A 24670-nucleotide genomic window follows, 5' to 3' on the forward strand; every position below is an offset into this window, starting at 1 on the left:
CATCTCACATACGCTATGATCCTAAATTAAAAAGAACTCCCTCTGGTAGATCTGTTTCCTCTTACAAAGAGAAACTGAGGTTCTGAAGTATTTCGTGATTTGCATGAGTTGGCACACAGTTTCATCCCGCTGGCCCCAGGGCCAGAACTTCTTGCACTACACTGCCCTGCCCCCACAGTGTATGCCCTGGTCATCTCTAGAGAGAGCTGGACTGCGGGGGGGGGGCGGGGGCGGGTAATGTCTCATTTGAACTCCACTGAAACACGTGCGTCAGACAAATTTTTGCCACTCTGTACATGTCCATGAGTAACCACAAAAGTACCACAAGTATTGATTTTGGAGTTACAAATTTTAGTGAGTAGGCAAATTTGCAAATATTGAATCCACGAATAATGAGGATCGACTGTACCCAGATGTACAATTGCTGGTTCTTAAGCTGTGTGCATGTTTAACTTCGTAAGCTAATAGTATGGCTGAGCAACTTAGCAGACGGCACCAGCATTCCTGAGACCACAGTGACCACCTCTTCATTGCTACTGGGAATCACCTGAGTATTTAATGCCAATCTGCTGGAAAAAATGGAAATCTGGTGGGGTTTTTTGTCAAGAATTTGTTGATTTGAGAGAGAGAGAGACCACAAGCGCGGGGAGGGGCAGAGGGAAAGGGACAAGCAGACTCCCTGCTGAGTGTGGAGCCCTGTGCAGGGCTCGATCCCAGGACCCTGAGATCATGACCTGAGCTGCAGTCATATGCTTAACTGACTGAGCCACCCAGGTGCCCCAGAAATTTCGTTTTAATTTCCTTTTCCTTGGTTGCTAATAATGGTGGTGGTTTTGTTTTGTTGTTGTTGTTTAATTTTTTCTTACCTAAATTCATTTAGCCAACATATAGTACATATCATTAGTTTTAGATAATTTACAAGTTGCGTGTATAACACCCGGTGCTCATATCACGTGTCCTCCTCAATGCCCGTCACCCTGCTAATAATGTTCTAATGGCATGCTGTCTTCTGTGAAACGTCTGTTAGTCTTGTACTCATTCTTCATTGGGTTGTCATTTGTTGTTTTACATATAGTTCTTTAAAGAATTTATTTTATTTTATTATTTGTTATTATTTATCGTATTTGTTAGAGAGCAGGGAGTAGGGGCAGAGGGAGGAGAGAATCCCAAGCAGGCTCCAAGCTCAGCGCAGAGCCCAGTGCAGGGCTTGATCTTAAAACCCTGATATCATGACCTGAGCCAGAATCAGGAGTCAGACGCTTAACCAGCTGAGCCACCCAGGCACCCCTACATATAGGTCTTCATATTCTCTGAAGGCAGATCTTTGTCTAGTATTGCAAGTGTATTCTCCCAGTTTCTAACTCCTTTTCTTTTGATGAATTGAAGAAGCTGCTAATGTAATTGAACTTATCGGTCTTGTCCTTACTGGTTTTTTTCTATTTGTAAGACCTTCTGTTCCAGCAACATTTATTGAAGGAGCCATCCTTTCCTTGATGGTATATTACTGTACGTGTCACATAAAGTTCCACCCATACCTGGATCTGTTTACTTTTTTCTTTTTTCTCTTTTTTTTTTTTGGTAAGATTTTATTTATTTATTTGAAGGGGCAGGGGGCCTGGATCTATTCTGACGGTCTTGTGTACTGGGAGTTAATCTGTATGATCTGCACTAATAGCACAGCTGTCTTTATGCTAAGTCTTGATACGTGTAATAAAGCAAATTCTTCTGTTTTGTTCTTTTTCCTCAGGAATGATTTGCTATTTACTCCTTGCTCTTCTATATACATTTTAGAATTCCATTTATGAAACTGGGTGTTTATGGAATCTATAAAATTAGTTTGAGGAGAATTGACGTTTTTATAATATTGAGTAGTTTTTTCCATGAATATCATATGCGCAGTAAAGACCATCTCCTTAAAGGTTTTGCAAGTCTTTATTAGTTTTTGAGTTTGTCTTTTAAAGATTTTATCTGGGGTGCCTGGGTGGCTCAATTAGTTAAGCGACTGCCTTGCGCTCAGGTTGTGATCCTGGAGTCCCAGGATCAAGTCCCACATGGGGCTCCCTGTCTGCTTCTCCCTCTGACCGTCCCCCTCTCATGCTCGCTCGCTCTCTCAAGCAAATAAAGGCTTTTAAGAAACAAAGTATTTTGGGGGGGGGGAGCACGAGCTGGGGGAAAGGGAGAGGGAGAAGCAGGCTTCCCAGTGAGCAGGGAGCCCTATGAAGGGCTTGATCCAGTACCCCGAGATCATGACCCGTGCCAAAGGCAGACACTTAACCACCTGAGCCACCCAGGGGCCCCAGTCTTTGTTTTATTTTTTTTATTTTTTAAGATTTTATTTATTTATTTGACAGAGACAGCCAGTGAGAGAGGGAACACAAGCAGGGGAGTGGGAGAGGAAGAAGCAGGCTCCCAGTGGAGGAGCCTGATGCGGGGCTTGATCCCATAATGCCAGGATCACACCCTGAGCTGAAGGCAGATGCTTAACGACTGAGCCACCCAGGCGCCCCTATTTTATTTTTTAGATTTTTTTAGTTGATATTGTGAGTGACTTTTTCAAATGACATTTTGTGGTTGTTACAACTATATAGAAATTGATTTGGGTAGAGCTTAAGAGTTGCATAATGGAAGTTTGTGATGTATGTGGTATGTTTATTTGGGTATGTGTGGTGTTTTTTTTTTTTTTTCCCCTAGTTAAGAAAGTACCGTATACTGTCAATTTTGTGAAATAAAATACATAGTCCCATCGTTCATACCGCTATTTTGCCATATTTCTTTTCAGTCTGTATATGTCCTTTATAAAAACATAGGTATTGGTATGTATATCTTGTAAACATTAGCTTTCTTTACAAGAAAAAAAAAAGCGCCCTATAAATCAGTACTCTTAGGTATCATTAGGTGTTACATAAACAAATATGTATAGATTAGACTTTGATGATGTGCACTTTTAATGCAGAAAATAGATGAAGCCGTGGTCTTCTATAGTGTGGCTCGTGAATTCAAGCCAGTTGCCTTTGGCGTTCAGCAGAAAGGCTGATGATGTGTTCTGCCTCTGCAGGACTGAAGGGCAGTGTTAGACTTAAGAATGCTTCTAGCACGCTCACAGCCCCTGTATACTGTACTGCCTGATTTCAGGGTGATTTTTACTTGATGTGAGACATGGCGTGTGTGATGGCATCAAAGCCTGACTGCCTCGTAAGAGGTGGTGGTGTCACTGGGTCCTCTTAGTATGGGCACAGAAAATGTTGGGGCAGGTACAAACGACACCAGGGGATGACAACTAGGGAAGCAGTGGGGAACTGTACTGTTCACTTACACACTTGGGAACTTTAGGCTTATTTTGGTTTTCATGACGCCTATACCTAAGAGGAAGAAATCACCCAAGTGTGTATTTGTTGTGGCAATTTAGGAAACAAGGCACGCGTCATTCCACTACTCGGAGGTAAACTGGCATCCTGCTGAATGTGTGTGAAAAATTACTGCTTTTTTTTTTTTTTTTTTAAGATTTCATTTATTTATCTGACAGAGATAGAGACAGCCAGCGAGAGAGGGAACACAAGCAGGGGGAGTGGGAGAGGAAGAAGCAGGCTCATAGCGGAGGAGCCTGATGTGGGGCTCGATCCCATAACGCCGGGATCATGCCCCGAGCCGAAGGCAGACACTTAACCGCTGTGCCACCCAGGCGCCCCGAAAAATTACTGCTTTTGACACTTTTGACAATTTTTAAGGGAATTCTCTGAATTTCACATGGACTTTTCCCCACTAAAAGCAGTGTGTTTCTGGTCACAGCCTAACTCTGCTGTTTTATGCCTAGATGAACAAGAGAACTGGACAACCCATGATCCATATCTACTTGGACAAGGAAACAGGAAAGCCCAAAGGTGATGCTACAGTGTCCTATGAAGACCCACCAACTGCCAAGGCTGCCGTGGAGTGGTTTGATGGTAGGAGCCCTAGAGTCGACAGGGGGCGCTCACTGGTGTTCTTAACTCGGTGCTTGGGGCGCATGAAGGGTCTTGTAGCAAATGCCTGCAGGTGAAGCAAGGGTCTTGCTGATGTATGTAATTCTGTTAGACTATCATTCTCTGATATTCTAAAACTCTGGTTTTGGGGACAAGGGACAGATAGACATGGCAGAAGGGAGGAGCTTGAGAGCCATAGGAGCAGGAAGGCCCTCTGTCTGCACTGGAGGAGCACCAGATGGCTGTTGGAAAGCGGCGTGCCTGGCTCTACTCTGCCATGGGAGGGCCCTGTTGCTGGCCCTGGGTTAGGGGATCCCTTATTTTGAGTCCTTATCATAAATCCGCCTTGCTTGAGATTGTAAATGCTTCTCTCAGCACGGGTATCAGAACGTACAGATCACCCCGTAAAAGTCCAGTATACATTTGAGTTTAAATATATCCATACTTGGCCTTGGCATTGATTCTGGAACTTCACTGCAGACAAAACCAACTTGAAAGTGTCAAAGGGCAGGTCCTGGCCTTTCATCTCGTGGCCACTTTATACTCTTGTCCCTACTCCTTACCCTTTGTGGGGCGAGGTTGCTAATGCACTCAGCCTTCCCCTGGCTTACTTTCCTCCCTACGGTACAGGGGTTTTGACGTAGCTTTTGAAAAGGTTTTGTGGCCTTACCAGCGAAGATCTTCGAGAAGGTTGTGGGCGGGGCACATGCTGCTGTGGGGGTGGCTGAGTGGGACGGTGTGGTGGAGTTGGGGAGCGAGGAGTGGTCTAGTCTTGCCCAGTCCCTCAAGGAGGGAAGAGTTGCAGGTTGGGAGTAATTTGTGTTCTCTTGTTCCAGGGAAAGATTTCCAAGGGAGCAAGCTTAAGGTGTCTCTTGCTCGGAAGAAGCCTCCGATGAACAGCATGAGGGGTGCTATGCCTCCCCGTGAGGGCAGAGGGATGCCGCCGCCGCTCCGTGGAGGTATCTACCAGACACCTTCCCTGAACAGCTTCTGTGTCGCTGTCAATGTTTTTTTTACACTTGGCTTTGAGAAACTTGATTTCTAGGGTGTAGACAAGCCCTTTGAAATACTAAAAAGTCATGTAGAATCAATACTGAACCACTGAATGCTGACAGTTAAAAGTTTGCAGGACTAAAGGAAGAGAAGAACAGGGGTTTCTTGGTCAGGGGGGCTGGAATGCCTGGGAACCACTCTGCCTGGCTCTCAACCCCAGGCTGCCGTTTATTTATTCTGCTTGGGTCTCTCTGTCTGCATGAGAATGCCTGTTCTGTACAGGTGGTGGGAGCTAAGTAAAGTAGTGTGCACAGAAGACATGCAGTGGGGTCCTGGAGCCTGTGGGAAAGTTTGAGGCAAATGGACAGTGACAGCTGTGTTCTCTGAATTCCCTTAATGAGAGAGAGTTTCCCTGTAGAAAATCTAGTGCTTGCTATACAGAGGTGACTGGCTCTTTCTTATTGCAGGTCCCGGGGGCCCAGGAGGTCCTGGGGGCCCCATGGGTCGCATGGGAGGCCGTGGAGGAGACAGAGGTGGCTTTCCCCCAAGAGGGCCCCGGGGTTCCCGAGGGAACCCATCCGGAGGAGGAAACGTCCAGCACCGAGCTGGAGACTGGCAATGTCCCAATCCGTATGTACTTGACAAATTGAAACCCTACACTAGTGAAGTCATCCTGTGTCCCACCCATTCCCATCCTGGAGAGGAGGCCTGCTGGCTTCTCTCTGTCTCAAGGAGTCTAATGATGACCCTGATAGCTGAGGGTGGGTGGGTGGCCTAATTAGTCCGTCTTCAGAGCCTTCTGAAGGAAGTCATGGTTCCACTGGACTCCTGGGGTCCATGTGTACGTGGTTGTGCAGATGTTTTCTGGATCATACACTGATCTTTTGGGTACATTGCTGCCTGGGGCTATGACTCTAAAGCCATTTTCTGTCAACAGATCCTCTTAATGGTGTTTGACCAGGCTCCACTGTTTGTGCTGGTGGAATACGGTGTGTCCCTGCTCGCGTTTGCTTTGCTTAACTGCCTTAGTTCGGTTGGTGATTTCTGTTGTGATATAATTTCATGCAGGGGGTGCGGAAACCAGAACTTCGCCTGGAGAACAGAATGCAACCAGTGTAAGGCCCCGAAGCCTGAAGGCTTCCTTCCACCACCCTTTCCACCCCCGGGTAGGTACAGGTTTTGGGAGTACCCCCTCAGCATCTTGGTTCTAAACCTCTTGTGTTAACTTGGTGGGCTTGGTAAACTCCTCCGCCCGGCGCTCACAGCCAGCTTGGTGTCTCAGTAAGTGTAGTCTTGGCGCTGGAGCTGCTGAGAGGTTCCAGTCCGTTCTAAAGTGCGCCCCGGACACTCAGCCCAAGCAAAGTGTCGGCTTGGTTTCTGCTTTGGGAGAAGGCAACAGACCCTGAGCAGCCGCCCGTCCTCCCTGTCCTGCTACTGATCCGTGCTTTTCCTTCCTTTAGGTGGTGACCGTGGCAGAGGCGGCCCTGGTGGCATGCGGGGCGGAAGAGGCGGCCTCATGGACCGCGGTGGTCCCGGTGGCATGTTCAGAGGTGGCCGCGGTGGAGACAGAGGGGGCTTCCGTGGTGGTCGGGGCATGGACCGAGGTGGCTTTGGTGGAGGAAGACGGGGCGGCCCTGGTGGGCCCCCTGGACCTTTGATGGAACAGATGGGAGGAAGAAGAGGCGGGCGTGGAGGACCTGGAAAAATGGATAAGTACGTGGCAGTGCGAACCAGCTGCGGGATCTGGGGCACGTCGAGGCGGCAGCCCTGCCCGGCTGACTGCAGCAGGGTGGGCTCTGGTGGGAGGCGGTGGGAAGCTCCTTCTCCTTTCACCCTGTTCACCCCTCACCCCGTTTGGCCTTGCAGAGGCGAGCACCGTCAGGAACGCAGAGACCGGCCCTACTAGACGCAGAGACCCCGCAGAGCTGCATTGACTACCAGATTTATTTTTTAAACCAGAAAAAATGTTTTAAATTTATAATTCCATATTTATAATGTTGGCCACAACATTATGATTATTCCTTGTCTGTACTTTAGTATTTTTCACCATTTGTGAAGAAACATTAAAACAAGTTAAATGGTAGTGTGCCGAGTTTTTTTTTCCTTCTTTTAAAGATGGTTGTTTAACTAAGACTAAACAATGGGAACCCCTTGTGAGCATGCTCAGTATCATTGTGGAGAACCAAGAGGGCCTCTAACTGTAACAATGTTCATGGTTGTGATGTTTTTTTTTTTTTTTAAATAAAATTCCAAATGTTTATAAACAGTCATCCTTCTCGGCCTCTGTTGCGCAGTCGCTGTGAGTCTCCTTGGAGTGCACCCCGACCCGCCAGATAACTGCTCCTTCCAGCGTCCTGGGAGGGGAAACCTGAAGTGCTCAGGACGGCACCATGTCGGGCGTGGTGCTACTAGTGAGGACTCGGGGGTTGCGGGGTCAACCCTGACCCTGAATCCTAGCTCCAGGCAAGGGGACATCTAGCCTGAGCCTGGCTGATTTGCAGGGAGGGGCTCCGTGTCAGAGGGCCCAGCACCGTGGGTGCCTGCGGCTCCCAGGCCGCTGGCGTGGTGTAGTGGGCGGTCCCAGTCAGGCTCCACACGCTTCAGAACGAAGGTCTGCTTCCGTGACTGCTAATAGGGATTGTTTTTACTTCCTGCTCCGTGATGTGATGTTTTCTTGATGTTACAGGGTCAGAGTTGGTGAACTTGGTAGATAGAAGCCACTGTTCAGCTCTCCCTGGTTGCCAGGGCTTTTCCCCATGAGCGTGTTTCTGAAATTGGGGAGAAGATGAGAAGAGCCCCAGACCTTTGACCTCTGGGCCTTTTTGGTCAGTCCTGCCTTTTCTTGGACTTGGACGAAGACAGTTTACAGCCAGGCCAGTAGGTTCAAGTCTTGATGCCCTCCTGCGCGTGTGTGATTTCTGGCATCCAGAGACTTGAGGCCCTAACGTGCCTTCCTGGGAAAAGTTTTCCAAGTAAGCAACTGTGTGTAACCCAGTCTTGCAAATAAAGCAGTCAGTTGATCACCAGATGCTCAGGGAAGAAATGCAGGCCTTAACATACCCACTCAGCGGGCAGGGCAGGGCTGCACGCGAAGTCCTGAACGGTGGCCAGGGGATTCTGGAAATCCGACGTTGGCGGCCAGGACTCTGGCTCGGAAGCGGAGATGCTGGGTGGTGCTGACGTGAAGCAGTGGAGCGAGTCCTGCGTGACTGCTGCCTCCTAGAGTCGCGGCCGCAGCTTTTCTCCTGGCGTTACTTCATATTAATCCGTATTTCCAAAGTCCACGTGTATGAAATTGTAGCTCTCAGAGCTTAAAGAAGGATAAACAGTGAAACCAGCCAGTGTCCGAAGCTTCAAGGAGAGACTGTCACCTTTGCCAGGAGAAGGCACAAGAAGGATTTGGAATAAGTTACTTCCTCACCGTCCCCCGGCCCACGAGAGCAAGGCCTTGGGAAACCTCTGAGGAGCCCGTGCGCCGCTCCCTGCTTATGGGAGGGTTTGCGCTCCTCGGCTGTGCTCCTGAGGCAGACGGGACAGGTCCTGGGCACTCCCGGCCCTCCTTGGACATACATGCGACCTCTCTGTGGCTTCGTCTTTTACGTGACAAGTCATTTCTCAAGAAGAGGCATTGCTCTCCCACCTTTAGGAAATCCCTCATCAGCCCCTCTAGATACCAAGCCATTTTTCTGTTCCCCTAGTGGCCACCTCCTCTCCCTTTCCAGAACCCACTTCAGTCTTTTGCTTCTACTGATAGGGTAGTTCTCAAAGTTCCCGGTGACCGCTTTGCCAAATCAGTGGCCCCTCCTTGGCCCTCTGGTGGCTGCTACCCCCACAACCCGACCTCGAAAGGTAGGGCGGCCTCCTCTGACCCTCCGTGCCTGGCTGACCTCCTCCCAGGCACCTGCTCCTCTGAGTGTCGGATGGGCTTGCAGAAGGGCTGGAGCCGGCCCCTTCCTCCAGCCCAGCTCCGCAAACGCTGCTCGCCACCGGTCCCGGAACCTCACCGTCCTCCTGGCCGCCTTGTTCTCTAGTGTCGCCCCAGCCCCTGACCCAGCCCAGCAGGCTCTCTTCGAAGTCCAGTATGCGGTATAAGTCACCAGCGCCTCCCACCTCTGCCACCCCTCGCCGGGCTCCCCGCTTCCCTCGGCCCCTCCAGCCCTTGCCCCACAGAGGCCAGAGTGACTTCTTGACACCTTAAGTCACTGCACTTCTTACAACTCGACAAGACCTTCCACCACACTTGCCATGACCCACAAGGCCCTACTCGATCTGGCCCCCGTGGGCCCCTGTGACCTCAGCTGCCCCGCTTGGCCTGGCCAGCTCGAGTCTGGCCACACAGGCCAGTGCTGCTCCTCCAAGGGGCCCAGAAGGCTCCTGCCTCAGCCTTGGCGGGTGTCGGAAGCATCAGAGCCTGGATGCACACCCTGAGGCCCAAACTTAACCACGACGTCCCCAGGCTTGTGCGTGGTGCCAAGCACCGTCTCACCACATTACTTCCCGAGAAGTCTGGGAGGTAGGAGTCTGCCCCCATCTGGAAGAGGCGGCGGAACTTGCCAGCGGCGGGCGAGGCCGGAGTTGAGGGCAGCCTCCCTGCAGAGCCTGCGCTCCGCACAAGCAGGGGTCCTGTGTCAGGGACCAGCTGCTCTGGCAGCAGTGGGCGGGGGTCAGCCACACCCGGCCTACAGCCCGGGCTAAGGGATGACAGGCAGCCCTCCGTGGGAGCCGCGGCACAACCATCACATGTGACCGCCATCGCCTGGCTCCTGCCTGGAGCTTGAGGCTGCCCCGGGAGTGGCTGGTGTCCCTGCCGGGAGAGGGGCTTGTCGCCAGCACTACATAGTCCTGCAAGAGGTGTCTCTGTCCTAGGTGCCTAGGCCTGGGGTTTGGGAGTGTTTATGTCAAAAGGGCTGACTTCTCTTAGCCAAAAGAAACATCTGGGCCGCACTGGCCTCAGAGGACCTCAGGCAGCCTGAGTTCCAAGCCCCGTCTCAAAGGGCTGCGCCAGGCTGGTCAATGCTCCTGGAGGTGGAGGAGGAGGAAGCCGCCAGAAGCAGGAGAGGGAGGAGGAGAAGTCGGAGAAGTCCTGCTTACGTTCCACACCCTGCTCCGAACTCTCCAAGAGCACTTGGTCGGGCAGGCTTAGAATAAACATTTCCATCACAGCCTCACGGGTCCGCGCGGCCACACTCCACAGTCCCGGACAAAGGCTGAGGGGTCAGTGGGGAGACTCATCTATGCCCCGCACACGCACGGACAGTAGTGAGTGGCTCACCTGCTCCGTGGGAAGGGACGTGGAGTTCCAGGACTGCAGCAGCTGTGGGGCCAAGGACAGTGCGGGGAGCCGGGCCAGTGGCCGATGCAACTGGGGGCCAAGCTCCCACTCACCAAGACCCCAGGGCCAACGGCTGGCCCTTGAGCGGCCCCCTCCCGTCCCACGCAGACAGAGCTGCCGGGCACAGGGCAAGCGAGGAGCAGTGTAACGGAGGCGGGCTGGAAAGCGGGCCCTCTTGGGCTTTCCGGCTTTGATTTCTCTCCTGGAGGGCCCAGGAGGCAGCGCAGGGAAGCTTAGGGTCACTTGTCCCACAGCCGGAGCAGGAGCAAGCAGCTGTCATAGTTGGACCCGCACTGGAACAGAGGAGCCTAAAGACCCCTGTGGGTCACTCACTCAACCAGGGTGGTGCTCACAGGCGCAGTCTAACCCGCCGAGCTGGGAGTGGACCCATCCAGTCGCTGAGCTGCCCGGCACCAGCGCTGAGTCTCGCTCTACTTGAAGACTCCGTGGCCATCCTCTGACGCCCACCTGCAACCAAGGCCAAGCACGCAGTTCCCTGGCACCCAGCAGTGGAGGCAAGAAATCCGGCCACGTGCCAGACCACGCGTGCACGGGAGGCACAGCACAGCCTTCTGTGGCCCCTGGGGTGTGTGGGAATGGGTTCAGGACAACCATAGCCCACACCTGCTGCCCCTCCCGCAGTTTCTGTGACTTCCCTTGGTCCTGCAAGGAACAGGAAAGGTCCCCACCCAACAGAGGGGGTCAGAGCTGAGGCCCTCCATGGCCTGGGCCAGGAGTCTGGCCATGCCTGTCACCCCTACACCTGCCACTTGTCCTATAATTGCTCCCAATGTTGGAGTCTGTGCTCTGGAGTGGGCCTCTGTGATGGCAGGCCACAGCCCAGGGGATGGGAGATAGGGAGGAGGGAGCCCCCACCCCCGTGTCCCCTCTTCTTCAGAGGAATAGACATCCATCCCGACTGCTAACTAATGATACCATTTTCACGGCTCTATGATGCGACTAGTACTGTTGTCCCATTGTACACATAGTACAACGGAGGCTCAGAGAGCTTAACCATCTCGCCCAATGACCAAGAGCAGGGCCTGGGTTCAATCTGACCTCTCTTCTGTCTAGAGCCCCGTCGTTCAGCAAGGTAGATAGAAGCAGGAATCAAATTCCCGCACAGCAGCTGACCGCACACAGCCCTTGCCCTCTCTGGGCCTCAGTGCCCCCACGTGGTAAAATGAGAACGCGTAAAATCATCATACCTCAAGGACTATTTTGAGGACAAAACTACTTTGCTTCCACACCTTGTTCTTCCCCCTGAAACCCGAGTTCTCTTGCCCCATCTCCAGCAGCCCTCTCTCCCCAGGTATCAGCAGTCCCAGATCTGGGAGTCATTCTTGACTCTGTCCTCACAGTCACATCCAATCTACCAGCACATCCCATCAGCTCTCCCCTCAAATACAGCCAGAATCCACCATTTTCCACCATCCCCACTGGTACCACCTAGTCTCCTCTGGGGTTCCTGCCCTGCCCATCACAGCAACCACAGGGAACCTGTTAAGACCTAAGTCAGGTCACACCCCTCCCCTGCAATAAATGCTCCATGGCTCCCATGTCCCTCCAAAGAGGCGTGGCCCACAAAGCCGCACTTGCTCTGCCCTCAGTCTCTCAATCCTCATCCCTCCCTCCACCCCAGCCTCACAGGCCTCCTTACTCTTTCTTGAACATACCAACCACATATCCACCTCAGGGCCTTTGCACTGGCTGTTCCCTCTACATGAAATACTCTCCTTCTACCCATCCACACCGTTCTTTCCCTTAGCTCCTTTCCTGACTACTGATTTAAAACTGTAGCCTCATCCCACCCCACACTCCCAGGCCCTCACCCGGCTCCACCACTCTCTCTTCCCTGGTGCCTCATCCCTCTTTCAGCCCAGGGGCTGCCTTCCTACCACACTGTGAACCCCAAGAGCTGGCTCTGTTTCCTTTCCCACTTTTTGCTCTCTTGCTCCCAATGCCAGAAGAGACCCAGCACACAGTAGGTGCCATATAAATGTCAGCCATTACTATTACTAATTACCAGCCTTCCTCACTCTTTGTGGGTAGGGGTGCTGAAGGAGAGGGTAGATCAGAGCCTGCACCCCTTTGGTATCTAGGACACCGGGCTGTGAGCCCGCTGAGTCATGAGGACTTGGAGAGACGATGTATGGGATCAGCCTGGCACCAGTAGGTCTAGCACACAGTAGGTACCCAACAAATGGCCCTGGTGCGTGAATGAGGATATTCCCATAATGGCCATGTTCAAACCCAGACTCCACCAGCTGCTCTCTTGAGCCCTAGTTTGGGCGAAAGAGAATCCCGCATAGAGGTGACTGGACTAGTTCAGGTCCAGGGCACAGAGCAGGCCTGGTGCACAGTAGGAGCTTTATGAAAGCTCTGAGACTTGGCTGTGGGTGCTGGTGCTTCCCCCCAGGCTGGCCCCGCCTAGCCAGCGAGGCTGCAGCCCAGCCAGGCCTGGCCTCCCCGCCCAGCCAGCAGCAGGGGGCAGGATTTCCCGCTGGTCCCAGCCAGGTCCCTCCTCTGCAGTTTGGAAAGAAACCAGTGGCGATCGATTAACCCTCCCACGCCAGTTCATATCCTCCTTTCCCCTTAATTCTGTGTCTGACCTGGGCAGCCACAGGTGGTTGGGGATGGGCCTCCCCGCAAAGGGCAGGGGCCAAGGTGTCAGATCCCCAGGCCTTAGCCGCCTGCCTACCCCTCTGAGCCTCAGTGTCCTCATCAGAGAAATGGGTTCCCCTAACCTCGAGGTTAAAGATGAGCATTCAGTGAGGAGTGGCATGCCTGGGTGGGCAGAACAGGTCATCCTCCCCCTCCACGAGGCCCGCACTGCTTGTAGGAAGCTCGCACCCCAGTCACGCTGACCTCATTTATCTGGCCTAGGAAGGTTCACTCCAGACGGAGGTGACTTTGCAGCCCCGGTCCCTATCGCTTCCTGAGTTCGTCTTGGGAACAAGCTGTACGGCTCGCCTGAGGAGGCAGCTATGCCGGGAGGGAGTGCAATTAAAAGCGCCCACACCTCTACCCAGGAGACCAAGGAGGTTTGGAAGGGACCGTAGGGACCAGCCTGAGCGGGGATGGGGCGTCGAGGCTGGTGGGGTCTCCTGGGAGCCCTGGTACCACCCCACCCCAGTCAGGAGACTCCAGCTCCTCCCTCCGTCGGCCCTCCCGGCCCGGGAACAGCGCTGCGCCTTTAAGAGCGCGCGGCCCCGCCCGCCCCCTCGGGCCGGATCCGAATTCCAGGGAGGCGGGGCGGAGACGGCGGGCGGGCGGGCGGGTGCGGAGGCCTCTGCCGCGGGACCGGATCGCTGTGGCTCGGGCGGCGCCTGCCTGAGGCGGCCCGGCCCCGCTCGGCCCCGCCGGGGCGATGCTCCCCGAGGCCGCAGGATGAGCCAGGTGAGCGCGGGGACCCCCAGCACCCCCTGCCTGGCGCACATTTACGGGGACCTGGCAGCTGCGGCCTCCGTTCCCCGGGGCTGTGTGACCTTGGGCGGCCCCGCACCCTCTCTGGGCCAAAGCCCGGAGGCCAGCCGGGGCCGGCAGAAGCCCGGCTGAGTCCCGGCCCGCGCGCACCCGGCCTGCGGCGCTAGGGAGGCTCCTCAGAGGAGGCGGGGCCTCCCTCCAGCCCCCGGGCTGCCCAGGCGCTTGGGATCAGCAGTGAGGCTCAGGTCGGCCTGGCTTTGCCACCCATTGCTCTGCGACCTTGAGCGAGCCCTTAACGCACTGTGCACCTCAGTTTCCTCATCTGTAAAATGGAGATAAAATCACTGACTCTCAGCCCTGGGCAGGGGCATTGCGGTTACTGTTACTGCTGTTATGTCGTTGTTATAATGACACAGTCCTTAGGGAAGGGGAGCTGAGGGAGGACCCGGGACTTTCGCAGGGCAGGTGGGCCAGGTACCAGCCCTGAGCAATGGAGCTAACCATTCCTACGGTTGGGACCCGGATTCCTGGAACAGGTCCTGCCTGTGGGCTGCATCTCTAGGGCTCTGCTTTTCACCTACCCTGTGGGGCAATAAGGATGCGTGTATGCCTGCGAGGGAGGGAGGATTCAGCCAAGTCTCCCATTGCCCCCCCTCCCAGAGGGAAGTAACAACCACTTAGAGATACTAAGTCATTCGTACAAATTATCTCATTAGGTCCTGCAAGGAAGGTACTATTATTGTACCCATTTCACAGACGAGGAAACTGAGGTACAGTGAAGTTTCTCACAGCCAGCACGCAAAACCAGGGATCTGGCCTGAGATGACAGGCGAGTTGCAAGTGGTCAGCGGCTTAGTCTGTACTGAGTGCTTCCTGGGTCCTCACAGCAGTCCTGTGTCCCTGCCCACCCACAGTGACTCGGCTGGCCCGGGCATGGCGGACCCCGTGGCGGGCATTGCGGGCTCGGCAGCCAAGAGCGTGCGGCCGTTCCGCTCGAGTGAGGCCTACGTGGAGGCCATGAAAGAGGACCTGGCCGAGTGGCTCAACGCCTTGTACGGCCTGGGTCTGCCCAGCGGTGGTGATGGCTTCCTGACGGGGCTGGCCACGGGAACCACCCTGTGCCAACATGCCAATGCTGTCACCGAGGCCGCCCGCGCTTTGGCCGCTGCCCGTCCAGCCCGCGGGGTGGCCTTCCAGGCGCACAGCGTGGCGCCCGGCTCTTTCATGGCCCGCGACAACGTGGCCACGTTCATCGGCTGGTGCCGAACAGAGCTGGGTGTGCCTGAAGTGCTCATGTTTGAGACGGAGGACCTGGTGCTGCGGAAGAACGAGAAGAGCGTGGTGCTGTGCCTGCTCGAGGTGGCGCGGCGTGGGGCCCGCCTCGGCCTGCTCGCCCCTCGCCTCGTGCAGTTTGAACAGGAGATTGAGCGGGAGCTACGGGCTGCCCCCCCTGCCCCCCATGCCCCCGCAGCCGAGGAGGACACCCCCGAAACTGCCACAGCAGCAGGGGCTCCCGCCCGCGGGCCCCGCATGACACCCAACGACCTGCGCAACCTCGACGAGCTGGTGAGTCCGCCAAAGAGGGCGCATGCCTGTGGCCCTGCCTTGTGCCCCCACCGCGTGCCAGGGACGGGACAGCCTGCCGCAGGGAACGCTGCGTATGTTGAGCAGCAACTGTATACCTGGCCCCAAGGACATGGGCGCAGACCCGGAGAGGGAGAAGCGCTGGGTGAGGTCACACGGCCCTGCTGGGCCTGGGGTACAATCTGAGCTCCAGGGCACGATCTCCCCGCTTCCTTTAAGGGCTGTCTGTGCATCAGAGAAGTGCCCGTACGCTCCCTCATCCAGGGGGCTGAATGATTTGACCCTTTCTGTATGTACTCGAGGGCGAGACAGTCGCATCACCATCACAGAGCTGGAGGATGAGTGGGTGCGTGTGACGCTGGGCTCTGAGCAAGGTACCCGGCACACAGTAGGCTCTCAGAGAGTACCTAGCGGAGCTCCCCAGGGCTCTGCAGGCCCACCCTCTCCCCGGGGCCCTGCACACATCACTGCCCCGGGAAGCCAGGCCCAGAGCTGCTGCTAGGAGCCGGAAGTCCTCTCTCTGGAGGACGGGATTAGCTCTACTGTGAGCATAAGAGGTGCCAGACCATAGCCCCAGCTCCCTCCTCCTCTTCTGGGGACCTAGGTATCCCTGACGCCCCCGCAGGCTGGCCAAGAGTTTCCTTCTTATCAGGAGGTTAGGACTATGATGTGCCTATCCCAGAGGGGGGTAGCCGGCTGGTCGTGGGCAGAGGCTGCCACCCCACCCCTGTCTTGGGCCAGGGTTACCCGAGGCTCCACCTGCTCATTTCCTCTGGCTCCACTGTGGGCTGCGAGGCGGGCAGGGCTGCCCACATAGCCAGCCTGGCAGCTCCTGGTCCGGGGGGGGGGGCATGTGGGCAGATGTCTGCTAGCTGGGCGTGTGGCCTGTGTGCGCATGTCGGGGTTTGTGTGTGTGTCACTACCTGTCTGTGGTACTCGTGTCCCTGGCCTACCTCCTCCCAGGACCTGGCCTCCCTGTGGGGCCTCAGCCTCTCTGTCTGTGAAGTAGGTGAAGGGGGGGTGAGGACGGCTTCCAGGGCTGCCCCAGGCCCAGGGGCTGGAGGGATGCGCCTCCCTAGGGTCCCAAGCCCTGGCCAGACCACAGCACCACCGGCCTTTCTGGGTCAGCTCCCTGACCTCTGACAGCCAAAGGGGAAGGGGAGCTGGTGACAGGTCAGATGTAGAGCCCGCACCCAAGTCTGGGGCAACACGTCCGTGCCCCCTTTCCCCCCGGAAGGACCTGCTTCCTCTTGAGCCTGGAGCTGCTGACATCAGGCCCCAGGAGGAGGGACTGGATCCCTGACCTCCAGCCTCTGCTCTCTGGCCTCAGGTGAGGGAGATCTTGGGCTGCTGCACCTGCCCGGACCAGTTTCCCATGATCAAAGTCTCAGAGGGGAAGTACCGCGTGGGAGACTCCAGTCTTCTCATCTTTGTGCGGGTAAGAGCTCGGGGCTGCCCTGCAGGCAGCGGCCTGCGGGGGACTGCGGGGTCCACTGACAGGGACAGGCCGTGACCGGCCCACGCTGGGCTCCCACAGGTGCTGAGGAGCCACGTGATGGTGCGCGTGGGTGGCGGCTGGGACACTCTGGAGCACTATCTGGACAAGCACGACCCTTGCCGCTGCTCGTCGTCGGGTCAGTGCCCGTGGTGGGGGTGTGGGTGGATGGCTGAGGGGCAGAGCGCTCCGGTCTGTGGCACCACCCTTCACCTGCCACCTGCTCTCTCACCCCGCAGCCCACCGCCCGCCCCAGCCCAGGGCTCGCGCCTTCTCCCCACAGAGGGTGTCGCCCACCCCCAGCCCCCGCGCAGGCAGCCCAGCCCCTGGGGGTGAGCGGCGGAGCTCCCGGCCAGAGGTGACGCCCATTAGCTTACGCACCTCAAAGGAGGGAACAGAGACCCCCCTCAGGTGAGAGGCAGGAGGACTTGGGGGTGAGGGGCCCAGACGGTGGGGGTGGGGGGCGTCCGCCCTGGCCTGGATGACGAAGGAGCCTGTGCTCCAGAGTGACTCACACCCTGGGAAAAGTTCCCGTGGGTGGGGGCAGGCCTGGCTTCCTATCTCCATGACAACCCAAGCAACCGAACAACACAGCTGGGGCAGGCCCTGGGGGCTGGGCGGCGGCCAGTCCTACCCGCTTCCCTCTGGCCTGCCCGGGAAGCGGGAGGCCTGGGGAGGGGGAGCTCGGAGCCTGGCTTCTTCCGCTGCCGTGGGCTGGGGGGTGGCCCCGGCTGCCGGAAGCTGCCGTCGAGTCCCTCACTTCTCTCTGGAAGTCCCCAGGACTGAACGAAGCCCTTGACAGCCCCCACCACCACCACAGGTGTCTTCCCCGCCCCCAACCATTTGGCTGCTTGTTCCTTCCTTTCCTGCCTTTTCTGCATGCCAGTCCTGTCTCCCTATGCGGCATCTCTCTCTTGTTCCCCTGCCCCAGGGCCCGGGACCAGCTGCCCCCCCATCCCCGCTCCCGCCGCTACTCCGGGGACAGCGACTCCTCTGCGTCCTCAGCCCAGAGCGGCCCCCTTGGTGTCCGCAGTGAAGACTCGGGCACTGGCCCCCGGAGGGAGCGGCCCAGTCGGCGGCTGACCACGGGCACCCCAGCCTCCCCGCGACGGCCCCCTGCTCCACGCAGCCAGTCCAGAGACCGACTGGATCGGGGGCGGCCCCGTGGGGCCCCAGGAGGCAGGGGAGCCCAGATGTTGGCCCCCAGCCCTGCCCGACGGGCCCGGAGCCAGAGCCGTGAGGAGCAGACCATGCTGCTGGTGCGCAGGGACCGAGATGGGCAGCACTCGTGGGTGCCCCGGGGCAGGGTCAGCGGGGGCTCAGGCAGGAGCAGCCCCCAGACTCCCCGGGCTCGCAGCCCTGCAGCCCCCCGGCCTCTCCGGGTCTCCAGCCCAGGTCCAGAGTTGGGCGCCACACCGGCCAGTGTCTTCCGCACCCCCCTGCAGCTTGACCCAAAGCAGGAGCAGCAGCTGTTCCGGCGCTTGGAAGAGGAGTTCCTGGCCAATGCCCGAGCCCTTGAGGCTGCTGCCGGTGGGACCCCCACGGGACCAGCCTCTGACCCAGCTCGGGCCCCAGACCCTCCAGCTCCTGACTCAGCCTACTGTTCCTCCAGCTCTTCCTCTTCATCCCTCAGTGTTCTGGGTGGCAAGTGTGGCCAACCCGGGGACTCTGGCCGGATGGCCAATGGGCTGCCTGGGCCCCGAGGCCCAATCCTGTCCAGCTCTTCTGATGAAGGCAGCCCCTGCCCCGGTGTGGGGGGCCCACCAGATGCACCTGGGAGCCCCCTGGCTGGCCTGGAGCTCCCGAGGACCTGGGCACGGGGCCGGATGGACACACAGCCAGACCGAAAACCCTCACGCATCCCGACGCCTCGGGGCCCTCGGCGCCCATCTGGATCCACAGAGACTGGGTCCTGGCATGCCTTGCACTCCGTGAGCCCAAGGGCAGAGCCAGATTCCTGGATGTCATGAACCAGCCCAGTTGCCCCCCAGGACCCCATTCCTTCTCTTCCTTTTCCTTCGTGGCCTTAACCCCTCTGCATCAGGGAGCCCCCCCCCCCACCCCTGCCTCTTGGGTACCAGACCTCATGGGACCAGACCCCTTGGGACCACATGGCACAATGGGACCTCTGTTGTACATTCCGGTTGGGGGATGAGCGTTGCTATTTAATTACTAATATTATTGAATGCCTTAGAGGAGGCCAGTGAGGACCCCTCCTGAGGTCCTGTGGCCCTGCAGAGCCTGACAAGTAAAGTATTGTTCCAGCCACTTGTGTCTGCTTCTTGGGGTCAGCCTTGTGGCCGTCACACCTTTTGGGGGGACCCTTACTACATGTCGGGATTCTGGCATTGACTGCCAGGGAGCAATGCCCGGCAGCTCGGAGCTCTAACCTAACGACCATGCAGCCTATCCAAGAAATGCGAGGTGCGTTTGCATTGCTTTCCCCTTTATTACCTCCTGAGAGGTGTGACTTAAGAGTTTGTCCAATGAAGCTGCAGGAGCAACCTGAGAGCTTCCAATCAGATTCATAGCCAAGTCCCTTCTATCCAATGGGATTGTAACCCAATGAAGTCCCAGAAAGGACGGCTCCAGCCAATGTAGCTTGGGGCCTGGCTGGGTCCAATGAGGCTCAAAGAGAGTCCTGTCGCCCGGGAAACTGAGTGGGAGGTTTCCTCATCCAATCAGGGAGGAGACTTTGTCCTGTCCAATCCGAGAGAAGTTGGGCAATTTCGTCCAATCCAGGTACCCGGTTGTTCCAATCAAACCACCCTCCCACCCCCCAACCATCGGCGTCGTCGTCCAGTTCAGTCACATGAGGCTGCAGCGCGCGGGGTGCAGCGCCCCCTGCAGGCGCAGGGCCGGATGCGCAGGGCGCGCGCGCACCAAAGCGCAGCGCAGCAGCTCGCGGAAAAGACGCAGCACGTGCCAATTGTACTTGGCTGAGCACTCGAGGTAGCCGCAGCGCCAGCCCCGGCGCACCAGGGCGGCCAGCGCGCGCCGAGGCCCGAAGCGCAGCCGCTGCCGGTCCCGCTTGTTGCCTACCACGAGGATGGGAGCCTCGGGTGCGCCCGCCGGCCTGTGGGCCAGATGGGGACGAGGGCTGCCGTGCCGGACACCCCACGGCCCGAGACACCTTTCCCCCGCAGTGGCCAGAGACCCCCCTCAGGAAACACCAGACCCGAATGGCCCGAAGACCGCATAGCCGGCAGGCCCGAGACCCGGCCAGGACTGGGGAAGAACCCACCCGCTCCCCTTGGGCAAAGGCCCAGCCAGAATGGCAAAAGCTCCCCTCTGCCGCCCACACACACCTGTGGCCGCGTCCCCACCTGGTCTCCGAGATGCGCTGCCGTAGCGCCTTCACGTAGTCGAAACTGTCCGGGCTGCAGATGTCGTAGACGAGCACGAAGGCGTCCGTGTCCTGCAAACTCCAGTCCTTGGGGTCCGGCCACTCCTGGGTGGGAGGCCGGAGTTTGCCAGAGACCCTTTCTTACTCTCCGACAGCCAGACCCTCTGAAGGGTCTTGACGCTAAACCCACAGTTCATCCTCAGGCCTCGGCCGTCCCCACCCCCTGTGTGCCATCTCCCCACAAGCTCCAGGCCCTACTGCCCTCGCCAGGGTAAAAATTTCTAACCCGTGCCTGAAGCCAGTCAGCTACCAGCCGTGCTTCACTCTCGGCCTCCTTTCTGCCCACCCCCTAGCTTCCTCCTTACCTTTCCAAAGCTCAGCGGGGGTGGGGGGGGGCGCTGGCGCCTTAGGCCCTTCCTCCCTGTTTACTACGGGGCCTTCGAGGACCATTGATCATGGGCAGCTGTATACATTCAGGCCTCCCTGCCTAAGCACAGGCTGTTCTTTGCACCTGCCAGGCTTTTGCCACTTCTTTTAATCAAAACTTCACTCATCCTTCCAGGGTCAGCCCAAACGTCACCCCCTCCAGGAAGCCCTGCTTAATTCTGCGTGCACTTTCCTCTTCATCTCTCCGAGGGATCCAGCTCCAAGAATTTGAAGTTTGTCCTGGACTTCACACCAATTGCTACAGGAGTCTTTGCTCCAAGTCACAGGAATAAGGGAGCAGAGAATGACCACCCTAGAAAGTACTCCTGTGTCTGGCCCCATCCTCCCCCCACTGAGGCTGTGCTTAAGACCCCAAACTTACAGTGCTCACCCTCAGGGAGGCACAACCGTGCTCTGCCATGCACTGATCAAGAACCACCAGCCGAGGCAGGCAAATATACAGGCAGTTTAGGCGAGTGAGAAAAAGCCGCTTTTCAAAATCGCCGGCCTGGGACCAGATCTTGGGCAGCTCCAGGCCGTCAAGAAGGAGAGAGACGCTCAAACCCCCAGGACACATTCATCCTCAATCCAGGAACACAGTTGGGCATCCCGGGGCTGTCCAGGCAGACACGCACGTGTGCACCGAGCACGCCACCCCCACATACACACACGCTGTCACACGCCCCTGCCCGCCCCTCCAGCCGCTACCTCTGGACCTCCGGGGTTCTGACCCGGGCGAGCGCCGTCGCCGTCGCGGATGCTCAGGTCGTAGACCGCGCCGTCGAGCAGCACCGCGGGCCGGTAGAGGCGTGGCCCGTCAGTGGGCCGGTGGCGTTCGGGGTAGTCACCGAACAGGAACTGGCGGATGATGGCCGTCTTGCCCACGCCCGGGGCGCCCAGCACGGCCACCCGCAGGCTGCCCCCCATGGCCCGCGCGCCCTGCCGCGTCCAGCGCTGGAAAGCCTCATGGGCCAGCGCAGCGCCGTGCGCCCCGCGTGTCCTGCCCGGTGCGCCCTGGCTCCGCGCCCCTCATCCTCCCCCGGAACAGCCCCGGCCGAAAGAGGCCGGACCAGAGGACGGAGCGCGCGGCCGGAGGACAGACAGACAGCCGAGCAGGCCGACGGAGGACGCACGAGCAGCTCCGGCAGGTGCCGAAGCTCGGGAGAAAGCAGACCCCGCGCGCCGTGCAGACACCTCCTCCGCCCCGCAGCGCGACTGGAGGCGCCGCCGGCAGCACGAGCACCGAGGTCCGACCTCCTGGCCGCGAGGGTCCCGCAGCCGATCGGGGCGCGGGGGCGGCGCTGCCTCGCGGTGCCTCCGTCCCTCCGTCCTTCTGCCGCTCCGGCTCCCTGAGTCGCCGCCCCAGCCAGCGGCTCGAGCGAGCGAGCGAGCGGAGCCTCCTGGAGGCGGCGATGAGGTAACCGCCGGCCCGCCCCTCCCCACCTCCCCCCTACCCGCCCGGGACGCACCTCCCGGGAAGGGTGGCGGGAAGGTGACTGAGGCGCAGGGAGCTGGGGGAGGGATCCAGCCCCCTCCGTGTCCCGCGCTCCTCTCACCCGCTCCAAAATAGAAGTCCCTTCCCGCCCACGTCCGCGTCCGTTCCTCCAAACACCGCTCCCGCAAGCTGGCTCCAGACAAACCCAGCCCGCCGGAGTCAGGCCGCCCGGGGTCGGGTGGGCTCTACAGCCCCAGCTGTGTGACCTTGGGCGAGTCTCCGCACTGCGCTGGCTCTCTGCTCCGCATCCATCAAGGCGGACACCTGGCTTGAGACCCTACTACGTGCTGGGCCCTTTACTAAGCTGTTGCCTGGCGATCACTGAACCCACAGCCTTAGCCTGGTTATCTCCGTTTGAGAGAGGAAAACAGGCCCGGGAGGGGACTCTCCAAGGTTGGCGGCCAGTGGGTGGCCCCTGACGCACAGCCTGTGGTCTCCTCGGAGGAGCCCTCCCACTTCTGTCCTGCACACAGAGGTGAATGTCCAGCATGAAACAATATATCAGATGGCCGTCATCCAGGTGGGGCTGGACAGAGTGTGCTGAGCCCGGTACACACCAGGTCACAGTAGCTCAGCCCCAAATCCCCGCCCAACAAGGCTGAAAGATCCAGAAATTGGTCAGCACCACCTCTGTCACTGCAAAGGCCGAGTTTTCTGCCTCAGTCTCCACCTGTATCTTCCCTCAAAGCCCAAACTCCCCCCTCCCTGGATCTGGTGAGAAGCTCCTTCACCATTACAGCTCAGGAAGTCTGGGTTTGTCCAGCCCCCATCCTCTACTTCTGCTTGCCTCCTCCCTGCAGAGGGGGACTCTCCCAGTTCTCTGACCAGATGCCCAAGTGCTGGGAGAAATGTACAGACACCTCTATGTTTCTGCACTGACCAAGGTTTTTACTTGTGCGTCTCTTCAACAAGCATTCCCCGGCTTACTGCTCACCGGGACTGCAGAGGTGGGGAGGGAGAGGGAAAAGTCCTACCTTAGGAGAGAAGGTTCTAGAACACATGGGATCCAGGCATTGTAGGAGCATAGACAAGCCCCCTCCAGCCTGAGGGAAGTGGAGGAGAGAGGAGGAGCTTAGCTCTGAAGTGAAGAGAGGGTCCCTCCTCCGGGAAGCAAGTGATGGCAACAGAGGGTGTTTCTCCAGAGTACTGGTTGTGTTTTCGTCTTCCCACGCTGGGTTGGGGAACTGGGTCTGCTTTCACTCTTCTCCCCAGCCACTAGGGAGCTCAGAGCCAGACTTGTGACTGTCTCTTGCGGGTGTTCCAGGTCTTCGAGCCCAGTGAGTGGGGGCTCCTGGCTTCATCTTCTTTTCCCGCCATGATTCTTTCCCTTCGCCCACCTTCCCCACTCACTTCATAACATTTCAGACTTTGGGGTTTTGTGAGCTGCCTCAATTCCTTTGGGGAACAAACATAAACTAAGCTCTCCTTCCCTTTTGGCATTCAGGAGGGTGCAGGGCTGACATCAGGACGGTCTTCCTTGAGGCCCTGGGTGGGACCCGCATCTCTGACTGGAGCACCCTCTCTTCTTGCTCCTTGGGAGCAAGACCACCCTTGGGAGCTCGTTCTGCGAGTCCTTCCTCTGGAAAACCTTCCTTGCTTCTCTTTCTGACAGAGCGCCTTCTCGGGCAAGGCTTCTTCAGAACCAGCAAACAGGGCTGTGTGTGGCTGGGTGGGGGGCATCTCTGGTCCCAGTGTGCTTTCCTAGTGCACGGTTTGGAAATGATGGAGGACACTCTGGACGGGGAATGTCCTAAAGCTTCTACAAAGCCCTGCAGACCTCAAGGGGGTGACCCATCCCCTAGGAAACTCCTGTGCCAGCACCCCTAGCAGCAGTCCCCGTTTAGCAAGGGGCTGTGAGGTGCCACGCCCCGACCTATAGCCACATGCTCCTCGAGGCCCAGGGGTGCAAAGGTTTGCCTGAGATTGCCCAGCAGGAAAGTGGCGGCACAGGCACTGGAACCCGAGACATTGGGTCATCAGTTCTGACCTTCTGAGCAGCCCAGGGACCAGAGGGCCTTTGGGAGAAGATCAGCTGGGAGCCTGTGGCCCCGTGGGGAGGGACTTTGAGGAAGCCCCTTTCATCCGTGGGGACTGAGTTGAGCTATGACAGGAGTGGGCCGCCTGGGCAACAGGCTTCCCGAAGACTAGCAAGCCAGAGAACTTGGGCTGGGATGGAATTTCAACGTTTCCCTCAGGGGTCCCCTCACTCCTTCCCCAAGCAGAGACAGCCAGGGGGATGTCTGCTGCCACCGTGGCTCCCAGGCTCCTCACATGCTTCCATTCGGTGCTCCCGGGAGCACGGATCAAGCAGCCGTACATGTGTTCGTGAGGTGCAGAGGACCCGGAGCTGGGCCCATGGTGGCCAAGCTGGTTCCTGCCCGTCCTCTGTGGCGCGTGAAGGGGCCAGGCATGCAGCCAGGCACAGACAGATGGAAAGGCCTGGGGGCTCTGGGGGCTGAGACGACCCAGGGGAGTTGCCCGCCTACCGAGGTTGGGGGCTCAGGAAAGGCCTGATGCCACGCCTAAGCTGAGCCCTGAAGGGTTAAGCCACAGAACGTGGGGTGGGCTGGGAGGCTGTAGAGAGGCCCCAGGCAGGGGCAGACCCGGGGGGGGG

At 57.8% G+C, this 24670-nt stretch overlaps 3 protein-coding genes across 5 annotated transcripts in view; 2 read left to right on the forward strand and 1 right to left on the reverse strand.

Moving 5' to 3' along the window:
- Positions 1 to 7222, forward strand: part of EWSR1 (EWS RNA binding protein 1) — a 28760-nt gene extending 21538 nt beyond the window's left edge. For both annotated transcript variants that reach the window (XM_045791258.2, XM_045791259.2), the window contains exons 12-17: positions 3812 to 3941; positions 4796 to 4918; positions 5420 to 5582; positions 6021 to 6118; positions 6413 to 6665; positions 6819 to 7222. In XM_045791258.2, coding sequence (XP_045647214.1) covers positions 3812 to 3941; positions 4796 to 4918; positions 5420 to 5582; positions 6021 to 6118; positions 6413 to 6665; positions 6819 to 6858 — 807 coding nt within the window. In that variant the 3' untranslated portion in view covers positions 6859 to 7222. The remainder of the gene's footprint in view (positions 1 to 3811; positions 3942 to 4795; positions 4919 to 5419; positions 5583 to 6020; positions 6119 to 6412; positions 6666 to 6818) is intronic.
- A 6326-nt stretch (positions 7223 to 13548) lies between these two features.
- GAS2L1 (growth arrest specific 2 like 1) lies at positions 13549 to 19051 on the forward strand. Of its 2 annotated transcripts, none has more exons than XM_045791272.2 (6): positions 13549 to 13683; positions 14427 to 15276; positions 16625 to 16732; positions 16832 to 16928; positions 17029 to 17200; positions 17721 to 19051. In XM_045791272.2, exons 2-6 carry the CDS (start codon positions 14533 to 14535, stop codon positions 18757 to 18759), a joined length of 2160 nt encoding a protein of 719 aa, XP_045647228.1. In that variant the 5' UTR covers positions 13549 to 13683; positions 14427 to 14532; the 3' UTR covers positions 18760 to 19051. The 2 variants fall into 2 exon arrangements, with proteins under 2 accessions (XP_045647228.1, XP_045647230.1); XM_045791274.2 differs by having other exon boundaries at positions 14625 to 15276.
- A 167-nt stretch (positions 19052 to 19218) lies between these two features.
- RASL10A (RAS like family 10 member A) lies at positions 19219 to 22510 on the reverse strand. The gene is made up of 3 exons (XM_045791275.2): positions 21270 to 22510; positions 20116 to 20240; positions 19219 to 19865 (listed from the first exon to the last, which is right to left on the reverse strand). The coding sequence occupies exons 1-3, from the start codon at positions 21486 to 21488 to the stop codon at positions 19598 to 19600; spliced, it is 612 nt and encodes a 203-aa protein (XP_045647231.1). The 5' UTR covers positions 21489 to 22510; the 3' UTR covers positions 19219 to 19597.
- Positions 22511 to 24670: the final 2160 nt, after the last annotated feature.

Source organism: Ursus americanus, chromosome 30 (assembly GCF_024610735.1).
Source record: "Ursus americanus isolate L20-20 chromosome 30, mUrsAme1.1.p, whole genome shotgun sequence".
NCBI classification, from domain to species: domain Eukaryota; kingdom Metazoa; phylum Chordata; class Mammalia; order Carnivora; family Ursidae; genus Ursus; species Ursus americanus.